The 12,209-nt window shown below is 39.9% G+C and overlaps 1 protein-coding gene across 10 annotated transcripts in view; it reads left to right on the top strand.

Annotated features, from left to right (window-relative positions):
• The window catches only part of IL31RA (interleukin 31 receptor A), a 111,512-nt gene that overhangs the window by 55,113 nt on the left and 44,190 nt on the right, over positions 1-12,209 (top strand). For 4 of the 10 annotated variants that reach the window (XM_063622643.1, XM_055251654.2, XM_055251653.2 and 1 more), the window contains 2 exons: positions 7,293-7,410; positions 10,753-10,934. In XM_063622643.1, coding sequence (XP_063478713.1) covers positions 7,293-7,410; positions 10,753-10,934 — 300 coding nt within the window. Of the gene's footprint in view, positions 1-7,292; positions 7,411-8,019; positions 8,582-9,467; positions 9,894-9,946; positions 10,159-10,752; positions 10,935-12,209 lie in introns of those variants that run through there. The other 6 variants (XM_063622644.1, XM_063622645.1, XM_063622646.1 and 3 more) reach the window with 6 other exon arrangements.

Genomic DNA, 12,209 nt, shown 5'->3' with positions numbered 1-12,209 from the left:
AGACTGGGAAGAAAAAGAGGTTTAATTAGACTTACGGTTCCAATGACTGGGGAGGCCTCAGAATCATGGTGGGAGGCAAAAGGCACTTCTTACATGGCAGCAGCAAGAGAAAATAAGAAAGAAGTAAAAGCGCAAACCCCTGATAAACCCATCAGATCTCGTGAGACTTATTTACTATCATGAGAATAGCACAGGAAAAACCAGCTTCCATGATTCAATTACCTCCCCCTGGGTCCTCCCACAACACATGGGAATTCTGGGAGATACAATTCAAGTTAAAATTTGGGTGGGGGAGGGTGGAGCCAAGATGGCCGAATAGGAACAGCTCCGGTCTCCAGCTCCCAGCCCCAGCGACACAGAAGACGGGTGATTTCTGCATTTCTGCTTGAGCTACCGGTTTCATCTCACTAGGGAGTGCCTAACAGTGGGTTCAGGACAGTCGGTGAAGCGCACTGTGCGCGAGCCGAAGCAGGGCGAGGCATTGCCTCACTCGGGAAGCGCAAGGGGTCAGGGAGTTCCCTTTCCTAGTCAAAGAAAGGGGAAACAGACGGCACCTGGAATATCGGGTCAGTCCCGTCCTAATACTGCGCTTTTCCAACGGGCCTGGAAAACGGCACACTAGGAGATTGTGTCCCGCACCTGGCTTGGAGGGTCCTATGCCCACAGAGTCTTGCTGATTGCTAGCACAGCAGTCTGAGATCAAGCTGCAAGGCGGCAACGAGGCTGGGGGAGGGGCGCCCGCCATTGCCCAGGCTTGCTTAGGTAAACAAAGCAGCCAGGAAGCTCGAACTGGGTGGAGCCCACCACAGCTCAAGGAGGCCTGCCTGCCTCTGTAGGCTCCACCTCTGGGGGCAGGGCACAGACAACCAAAAACTCAGTGAGAACCTCCACAGCCTTAAATGTCCCTGTCTGACTGACAGCTTTGAAGAGAGTAGTGGTTCTCCCAGCACGCAGCTGGAGATCTGAGAACGGACAGACTGCCTCCTAAAGTGGGTCCCTCACCCCTGAGCAGCCTAACTGGGAGGCACCCCCCCAGTAGGGACAGACTGACACCTCATTCAACCGGGTACTCCTCTGAGACAAAACTTTCAGAGGAACTATCAGACAGCTGAATTTGTGGTCTCACGAAAATCTGCTGTTCTGCAGCCACCGCTGCTGACACCCAGCCAAACAGGGTCTGGAGTGGACCTCTAGTAAACTCCAACAGACCTGCAGCTGAGGGTCTTGTCTGGTAGAAGGAAAATTAACAAACAGAAAGGACATCCACACCAAAAACCCATCTGTACATCATCATCATCGAAGACAAAAAGTAGACAAAACCACAAAGATGGGGAAGAAACAGACCAAAAAAACTGGAAACTCTAAAAAACAGAGCACCTCTCCTCCTCCAAAGGAACGCAGTTCTTCACCAGCAACGGAACAAAGCTGGATGGAGGATGACTTTGATGAGTTGAGAGAAGAAGGCTTCAGACGATCAAACTACTCTGAGCTACGAGAGGAAATTCAACACAATAGCAAAGAAGTTAAAAACTTTGAAAAAAAATTAGAAGAATGGATAACTAGAATAACCAATGGAGAGAAGGGCTTAAAGGAGATGATGGAGCTGAAAGCCAAGTTTCGAGAACTACGCGAAGAATGCAGAAGCCTCAGTAGCAGATGCGATCAACTGGAAGAAAGGGTATCGCTGATAGAAGATGAAATGAATGAAATGAAGAGAGAAGGGAAGTTTAGAGAAAAAAGAATAAAAAGAAATGAACAAAGCCTCCAAGAAATTTGGGACTATGTGAAAAGACCAAACCTACGTCTGATTGGTGTACCTGAAAATGATGGGGAGAATGGAACCAAGTTGGAAAACACTCTGCAAGTTATTATCCAGGAGAACTTCCCCAATCTAGCAAGGCAGGCCAGCATTCAGATTCAGGAAATACAGAGAACGCCACAAAGATACTCCTCGAGAAGGGCAACTCCAAGACACATAATTGTCAGATTCACCAAAGTTGAAATGAAGGAAAAAATGTTAAGGGCAGCCAGAGAGAAAGGTCGGGTTACCCACAAAGGGAAGCCCATCAGATTAACAGCTGATCTCTCAACAGAAACTCTACAAGCCAGAAGAGAGTGGGGGCCGATATTCACCATTCTTAAAGAAAGGAATTTTCAACCCAGAATTTCCTATCCCGCCAAACTAAGCTTCATAAGTGAAGGAGAAATAAAATACTTTACAGACAAGCAAACGCTGAGTGATTTTGTCACCACCAGGCCTGCCCTAAAAGAGCCCCCGAAGGAAGCATGGAAAGGAACAACCGGTACCAGCCACTGCAAAAACATGCCAAATTGTAAAGACCATCGAGGCTAGGAAGAAACTATAGCAACTAACGAGCAAAATAACCAACTAACATCATAATGACAGGATCAGATTCACACATAACAATATTCACGTTAAATGTAAATGGGCTAAATGCTCCAATCAAAAGACACAGACTGGCAAACTGGGTAAGGAGTCAGGACCCATCAGTGTGCTGTATTCAGGAAACCCATCTCACGTGCAGAGACACACATAGACTCAAAATAAAGGGATGGAGGAAGATCTATCAAGCAACTGGAAAACAAAAAAAGGCAGGGGTTGCAATCCTAGTCTCTGATAAAATAGACTTTAAACCAACAAAGATCAAAAGAGACAAAGAAGGCCATTACATAATGGTAAAGGGATCAATTCAACAAGAAGAGCTAACTATCCTAAATATATATGCACCCAACACAGGAGCACCCAGATTCATAAAGCAAGTCCTCAGTGACCTACAAAGGGACTTAAACTCCCACACAATAATAATGGGAGATTTTAACACCCCACTGTCAGCATTAGACAGATCAACGAGACAGAAAGTTAACAAGGATATCCAGGAATTGAACTCAGCTCTACATAAAGTGGACCTAATAGACATCTACAGAACTCTCCACCCCAAATCAACAGAATATACATTTTTTTCAGCACCACACCACACCACACCTATTCCAACATTGACCACATAGTTGGAAGTAAAGCTCTTCTCAGCAAATGTAAAAGAACAGAGATTATAACAAACTGTCTCTCAGACCACAGTGCAATCAAACTAGAACTCAGGATTAAGAAACTCAGTCAAAACCGCTCAACTACATGGAAACTGAACAACCTGCTCCTGAATGACTATTGGGTACATAATGAAATGAAGGCAGAAATAAAGATGTTCTTTGAAACCAACAAGAACAAAGACACAACATACCAGAATCTCTGGGACACGTTCAAAGCAGTGTGTAGAGGGAAATTTATAGCACTAAATGCCCACAAGAGAAAGCAGGAAAGATCCAAAATTGACACCCTAACATCACAATTAAAAGAACTAGAAAAGCAAGAGCAAACACATTCAAAAGCTAGCAGAAGGCTAGAAATAACTAAAATCAGAGCAGAACTGAAGGAAATAGAGACACAAAAAACCCTTCAAAAAATTAATGAATCCAGGAGCTGGTTTTTTGAAAAGATCAACAAAATTGATGGACCGCTAGCAAGACTAATAAAGAAGAAAAGAGAGAAGAAACAAATAGATGCAATAAAAAACGAAAAAGGGGATATCACCACCGATCCCACAGAAATACAATCTACCATCAGAGAATACTACAAACACCTCTATGCAAATAAACTAGAAAATCTAGAAGAAATGGATAAATTCCTCGACAAATACACCCTCCCAAGACTAAACCAGGAAGAAGTTGAATCTCTGAATAGACCAATAACAGGTTCTGAAATTGTGGCAATAATCAATAGCTTACCAACCAAAAAGAGTCCAGGACCTGATGGATTCACAGCTGAATTCTACCAGAGGTACAAGGAGGAACTGGTACCATTCCTTCTGAAACTATTCCAATCGGTAGAAAAAGAGGGAATCCTCCCTAACACATTTTACGAAGCCAGCATCGTCCTGATACCAAAACCTGGCAGAGACATAACCAAAAAAGAGAATTTCAGACCAATATCCTTGATGAACATTGATGCAAAAATCCTCAATAAAATACTGGCAAACCGAATCCAGCAGCACATCAAAAAGCTTATCCACCATGATCAAGTGGGCTTCATCCCTGGGATGCAAGGCTGGTTCAACATACGCAAATCAATCAATGTAATCCAGCATATAAACAGAACCAAAGACAAAAACCACATGATTATCTCAATAGATGCAGAAAAGGCCTTTGACAAAATTCAACAACCCTTCATGCTAAAAACTCTCAATAAATTAGGTATTGATGGGACGTATCTCAAAATAATAAGAGCTATCTACAACAAACCCACAGCCAATATCATACTGAATGGGCAAAAACTGGAAGCATTCCCTTTGAAAACTGGCACAAGACAGGGATGCCCTCTCTCACCGCTCCTATTCAACATAGTGCTGGAAGTTCTGGCCAGAGCAATCAGGCAGGAGAAGGAAATAAAGGGTATTCAATTAGGAAAAGAGGAAGTCAAATTGTCCCTGTTTGCAGATGACATGATTGTATATCTAGAAAACCCCATTGTCTCAGCCCAAAATCTCCTTAAGCTGATTAGCAACTTCAGCAAAGTCTCAGGATACAAAATTAATGTACAAAAATCACAAGCATTCTTGTACACCAATAACAGACAAACAGAGAGCCAAATCATGAGTGAACTCCCATTCACAATTGCTTCAAAGAGATTAAAATACCTAGGAATCCAACTTACAAGGGATGTGAAGGACCTCTTCAAGGAGAACTACAAACCACTGCTCAATGAAATAAAAGAGGATACAAACAAATGGAAGAACATTCCATGCTCATGGGTTGGAAGAATCAATATCGTGAAAATGGCCATACTGCCCAAGGTAATTTATAGATTCAATGCCATCCCCATCAAGCTACCAATGACTTTCTTCACAGAATTGGAAAAAACTACTTTAAAGTTCATATGGAACCAAAAAAGAGCCCGCATCACCAAGTCAATCCTAAGCCAAAAGAACAAAGCTGGAGGCATCACGCTACCTGACTTTAAACTATACTACAAGGCTACAGTAACCAAAACAGCATGGTACTGGTACCACAACAGAGACATAGATCAATGGAACAGAACAGAGCCCTCAGAAATGATGCCGCGTAGCTACAACTATCTGATCTTTGACAAACCTGACAAAAACAAGAAATGGGGAAAGGATTCCCTATTTAATAAATGGTGCTGGGAAAACTGGCTAGCCATATGTAGAAAGCTGCAACTGGATCCCTTCCTTACACCTTATACAAAAATTAATTCAAGATGGATTAAAGACTTATATGTTAGACCTAAAACCATTAAAATCCTACAAGAAAACCTAGGCAATACCATTCAGGACATAGGCGTGGGCAAGGACTTCATGTCTAAAACACCAAAAGCAATGGCAACAAAAGCCAAAATCGACAAATGGGATCTCATTAAACTAAAGAGCTTCTGCACAGCAAAAGAAACTATCATCAGAGTGAACAGGCAACCTACACAATGGTAGAAAATTTTTGCAACCTACTCATCTGACAAAGGGCTAATATCCAGAATCTACAATGAACTCAAACAAATTTACAAGAAAAAAACAAACAACCCCATCAAAAAATGGGCAGAGGACATGAACAGACACTTCTCAAAAGAAGACATTTATGCAGCCAAAAAACACATGAAGAAATGCTCCTCATCACTGGCCATCAGAGAAATGCAAATCAAAACCACAGTGAGATACCATCTCACACCAGTTAGAATGGCCATCATTAAAAAATCAGGAAACAACAGGTGCTGGAGAGGATGTGGAGAAATAGGAACACTTTTACACTGTTGGTGGGACTGTAAACTAGTTCAACCATTGTGGAAGTCAGTGTGGCAATTCCTCAGGGATCTCGAACTAGAAATACCATTTGACCCAGCCATCCCATTACTGGGTATATACCCAAAGGACTATAAATCATGCTGCTATAAAGACACATGCACACGGATGTTTATTGCGGCACTATTCACAATAGCAAAGAGTTGGAACCAACCCAAATGTCCAGCAATGATAGACTGGATTAAGAAAATGTGGCACATATACACCATGGAATACTATGCAGCCATAAAAAATGATGAGTTCGTGTCCTTTGTAGGGACATGGATGAAACTGGAAACCATCATTCTCAGTAAACTATCGCAAGGACAAAAAACCAAACACCGCATGTTCTCACTCATAGGTGGGAATTGAACAATGAGAACTCATGGACACAGGAAGGGGAACATCACGCTCCAGGGACTGTTGTGGGGTGGGGGGAGGGGGGAGGGACAGCATTAGGAGATACACCTAATGCTAAATGACGAGTTAATGGGTGCAGGAAATCAACATGGCACATGGATACATATGTAACAAACCTGCACATTGTGCACATGTACCCTAAAACCCTAAAGTATAATAAAAAATAATAATAATAATAAAATTTGGGTGGGGACACAACCAAACCACATAAATATTTTAAGGTACCTGCAGCAACCAAAATATAATATGAAAATATTTGTGATTTATAATGGTGACAAAGTCACAGGCAATGATGCTATTACTGTAGTTTGTTGATTACACTTACGATGGAAGGAAATTCTAAATTTCAACAGTAGGTTAGTGAAAATTAAAGATGTAAATTTTCCCCATTTAAGTTCATGGACCCCTGAATTCTACCCATGGACCCCTTAAAGGTCTAGGTCCCCGTTCTAGATGGTAGTATCTGGTTTCCCTATGAAAGTGTGGATGCTATGGGGTGGGGAGCTCTCAGGAGTAAGAGTTCTAAGATATGAAGATACAGTTGAAGATATTTCATAAATTTCTCTATTGTACAATCTTCTGGAAAAGAAAATTGTCAATACACATGGTTGAAGTGTGGCATGGTTGTATTCTTGCTTATGCCCACATCATCTGTTACCCATGAATTATCCAGAGTGATTCTACCATTTGATGCTTTACTGAGTATATCACAAATACTTTGTATGTATTTCTTGGTGTTTTAAAAATGCTTGCTTCTCAAATGTTACTTTTAAGTAAGAATGTAAAAAAGGATTTCTTAAAAAGTAGAAATCTAGCTCTTGAAAGGGAATAATTAAAGAGATGAAGTTAGATTCTTTCCATTGAACCTGATTGCTAGGTTACACCTAGCAACTAACCAAAAAAATCTAGGTTTTGATCAGCATATTTTCCATTAAAAATGTTCAATGCTGGCAATATTTATTGTGTACTGAAATTTTTGTGTTTGTGTGTGTGTGTTTTTAATTTATTTAGCTCTGCCAGCTAAGCCTGAGAACATTTCCTGTGTCTACTACTATAGGAAAAATTTAACCTGCACTTGGAGTCCAGGAAAGGAAACCAGTTATACCCAGTACACGGCTAAGAGAACTTAGTAAGTACAGGAGCTTGTGTTTTATCAGTCAGGGCATGGGGGAGGGAGAGGCTTCTGATTCATTCATGATTCACATCCCATATGAAGCAAAAAGTTTCCTCAATGACAGCTTCTGGGTGATCACTGTTTGCAGCCAGTGGCTTGTGGACAGGATCTGGAGCTGCAGAGGGAGGGGAGGCATAGCCAGTGTTGACCTCCTCCTGGATTCCCCATTGGCTGAGATGAGTCACCAGTTATAAGCACAGTGGAAAAATCTGTTTACTTACTACACCAAACTATACCCTGACTCTTTCCAGAATGTGTTATAAAACTGTTCATTCTTTCTGGATCCAGATAGAGTAAGTAAGGTTGTAAACCCAGAACTAAGAGGCAATTGACCATGGTCTGCCACTAATTTGCTTGTGACCTCTGTCAAACAGTATTCCACAGGACAATGATTCCCCAATTTTTTTTACTACCTCAAGCATCCCTCTTTATTCCAATTCTGTAGAATGAAAATTTTATAATTTTTAATTATAATTCTAGCCAAAAGCTAGATGTTTTAAGTAAATATTTGCAGGTTTAAAAAAAACTTTTTTTTTTGAGACAGAATCTCACTCTGTCACCCAGGCTGGAGTGCAGTGGCGTGATCTCAGCTCACTGCAACCTCTATCTCCCAGGTTCAAGCGATTCTCCTGCCTCAGCCTCCCAAGTAGCTGGAATTACGGGTGCACACCACCATACCTGGCCAACTTTTGTATTTTTAGTAGAGACAGGATTTCACCTTGTTGGCCAGGCTGGTCTCGAACTCCAGACTTCAAGTGATCCACCCACCTCAGCTCCCAAAGGTGCTGAGATTACAGGTATGAGCCACTGTGCCTGTCCTTTTTAACAAAAATTTTTAACATAGCTCATTACTTCCTTCTTGTGAATAATGAATAAGGGGGCCCATGTTGGGAAGCATTGTAAGATGATCTTTAGTCTTTTTCATTTCAAAACAGTCTGTGATTCCAAATTCTTTGTTTTTAAGCAAAATCTCACGTTGCAAGGGAAGTCCACTGTATGTTTTCAGTGGAAGAAATGAAAAAAAGCAAGCAGTATTCTCTGCAGCACTGATGTAGCTACGAGCACCTATGTCAGAGAGATGCTTTAAAATAAGAGTCAGCAAATTTCTCCTCTAAAGGGCCAGATGGTAAATATAGTAATATTGAAAAGGAGATCGGTCCCTGTCAGAACTTTTCAACACTACTGTTACAGCACTCATACAGCTATAGGCAATATATAAACCAATGGGTGCAGCTGCTTTCCAATAAAACTTTATCCATGGGCACTGAAATGTGAATTTTATATAATTTTCACACGCCCCAAAGTATTTTTCTTCATTTTATTTATTTTTCAACCATTAACAACATGTAAATAGTCTTAAGCCTACAGGCTGTGCAAGAGCAAGAGATGGGCTATATTTGACCTACAGGCTGTCGTTTGCTCATCCCTGTTTTAGAAAATAAGAATGATAAAGGCCCAATAACCCATGATCCAAATGACTTTTCTTCCAGATTTGTCAGTTCTAGTCCCAGTGTTGAATATCAATTGCTAGTAGAATGAGAATCGGGGCACCTTTATAGGTTTACTCCTATTTTTCTGTCTTATAGAGACATTTCCCCTCTTCCTCCACCTTTCCCTTTGGATTGTTATTATTATCACCAGTTGGACATGGAGAAATAGAAAATGCCTGGGCATCCCCAGGCCTGTACCCAGCTCCCCTTGATGGCCTCAGGCCAGCTAGGATCTCTAGAACTCCTAGGCTGCTTGCATTTTTGTGAATTTATCACCAAGATGATCTCTTCCAAGCAAAGTGGAAGGGTTTCCCCATGGATGGCCTACCTGGGAGCACTTTTCAGTGGGTCATGGAATAAGCCAAAAACCTTCTGATGTTCAGAAACAATAGGAAATAATTTTTTCTGGGGAGTTGGGGATGCCTTCATGGAGATAGTGATTTTTGAACTGAGGCTCGAAGAAGGTCTAGAGGTGTGGAAAAGGAGAGAAAGGTTATTTCTCAAAAGTCACAGCATGAATAAATGCAGAAATATTCAACTACAATAATAGTAATAACAGCCCACATTTGTTGACTCTGTGCTGGACATTTTAAAAGTGCCTTATGTGTATTAGCTCATTTCATCCTCATAACCCTATGCTATAGATATATTACTGTCTTCGTTTTACAGATGAGAAAACTAAGGCACAGAGAGGTTCAAGAACTTGCCCAAGTCACACAGTTAATAGGGGCAAAGCCATGACTCAAACCTGTTCTGATTCTAGAACCTGTGCTTATAACCATGACACATTGCCCTGGAGGCCATTTTTGTGCTGTAAAATAACCATCAACCACTCTTGAGGTCCTTTCTAGTGTCAAAATTCCATGATTCTATGTGTCTATGTCTTCCTGTATGTATTCTATTTGTATATGTCTTCCCGCACACCAGCAAACACTGGTGCCTTGCAAGGTGGGCCTTCTTTTCTGTTCTCAGCCTGCTTTATCTCCTCCACAATCCCCAGAACCATGTGTACTATAGCTAGAACCACCCATCTGATTCCCACTAATATGTATATTTGTTTTTGCTAAGTTACAGCTTGATAGTATCTATCTAATCTATCATCTAGCTATCTGTTTTAAAGATTTTTCTGAAAACAATATATACCAATGTTCAAAAATTCAACCTGGAAAATTATAAAGAATGTAAAAAGTTACCCAGAATCCCACCACCAAAAGTAACACTTTGAACATGATGATCTCTCTAGATATCTCCACAAATAGTTATGTAAATATCTTTATGTTTATCTAACTGTGATCATTCTATACATGATATGCATCCTACTTTTTTTTTACCAGCAGTAGATGCATCTTTCCATATCAATAAATACAGTATGTTAAAAACCATCATTTAAATTCTATTTATGTATCTACCATAATGTATTTAACAAATCCTTATATATATGAATATATTTTTACATACATATGTAAAAGAATAAAATTTTAAGGCTAGAATCTGGAGTTTTCAGGGACCTACTGATGATTTCTTGCCAATAGGACATGCATTGCAACTGTAGCTTTTCATGGCTTACAGGGATCCAAAGAGGTTTTCATGGCTCCTAAAGCATCTCAGGTGGCAGAAAGCAGGTAACCTATACCTTTCCTTGGAGGTGAGGAAGGAATTTGGAAAGAGGATAACCAAATATCCTGGACTATACAGTTCTCAAGAGAAACCCAGAGAAAAACTAACAAATATTGCTTAATACATTAAATATGGCTATGTTTCCAAACCATTGTACTAAACTCATGTTGAATCACTTTTTCCTTCAAAGCGCTTTTGGAGAAAAACATGATAATTGTACAACCAATAGTTCTACAAGTGAAAATCGTGCTTCGTGCTCTTTTTTCCTTCCAAGAATAACGATCCCAGATAATTATACCATTGAGGTGGAAGCTGAAAATGGAGATGGTGTAATTAAATCCGATATGACATATTGGAGATTAGAGGACATAGGTGAGTGTTATTTGATATTCTTATATACTCTTTATTAAATGTTTACCTCCTTCTTTGTTAAAGAGGTATCTGTGGACTCAAAAGTAGGCTCATCAAGTTCAAGGATATGTGTTGTGGGTATACAGAAAATTCGTCTTCTAATTAAAGAAGAAAGGAAGTGGGGGAAGGAGAGAAGGAAGGAAGGGAGGGAGGGAGGGATTCACCAAATGAGAAAAAAGGAATGAGAAACAAGAGCTATTTTGTGGGTCACTGGTTTCCTCTTGTAGTTTGTAATTGCACTCAAAGAAACAAAAAGGTCTCTCCCCACCACCCCACCCTGCCGATGTCATTGTTCATAAAGGAAAAGAGTATAAAATTATTATTTTTTAAAATGCCTCACCACTTCTGACTTTAAAAAAATCTTTTTCAAAGACTCATTTTCACCATATACTTTTAAAATTATAACTGTATTGAGATATAATTCACATTATGTAAATTTCACCTTTTTAAAGTGTACAGTTCAGTGGTTTTTATCGTATTCACAAAGTTGTACAAACGTTACCACTGTCTAATTTCAGAACATTTTTATTGCCCTCAAAAGAAAATTCATACCCATTAGCAGTCAGTCCCCAGTCCTTTGTTTTCTCTTTCCTCCATTCTCTGGCAACCACTAATCTATTTTCTGCCTGTATGGATTTGCCTATACATTTTATAAAAATATAATGATATAATATGTGGTCTTTTGTATCTAATTTCTTTCACTTAGCATAATGTTTTCAAGGTTCATCAATGTTGTAGCATGTATTAGTGCTTTATTTCTTTTTATAGCTAAATAATATTCCACTGGATGGATATACCACATTTTGTTACCCATACATCAGTTCATGGACATTTGGCTTGTTGCTACCTTTTGATTATTATGAATAATGTTGCTGTGAATATTTGTATACAATTTTTTGTGTGGACATGTTTCAATTCTCTTAGATATATACCTAGTGAAATTGCTGAGTCACATGGTAACTCAATGTTTAACCTTTGGTAGAACTGCTAAACTTTATCAAAGTGGCTGCACCATTTAACATTCCCACTGGCAATTTATAAAGGTTACGATTTCTGCATACCCTCACCAACACTTGTTATTGTCCATCTTTTTTTAATTATAGCCATCCTAGTGGGTGTGAAGTGATACCTTGTTACGGTTCTGATTTGCATTTATCCAATGTCTAATAATGTTGAACATTTTTCATGTGTTTATTGGCCATTTGTATATCTCCTCTAGAGAAATGCTTATTCAAA

The sequence above is a fragment of the Symphalangus syndactylus genome, chromosome 18, assembly GCF_028878055.3.
Source record: "Symphalangus syndactylus isolate Jambi chromosome 18, NHGRI_mSymSyn1-v2.1_pri, whole genome shotgun sequence".
Classification (NCBI taxonomy): Eukaryota; Metazoa; Chordata; class Mammalia; order Primates; family Hylobatidae; genus Symphalangus; species Symphalangus syndactylus.
The sequence above is the reverse complement of the archived record's forward strand: the minus strand, read 5'-3'. Positions and strand labels throughout refer to the sequence as shown.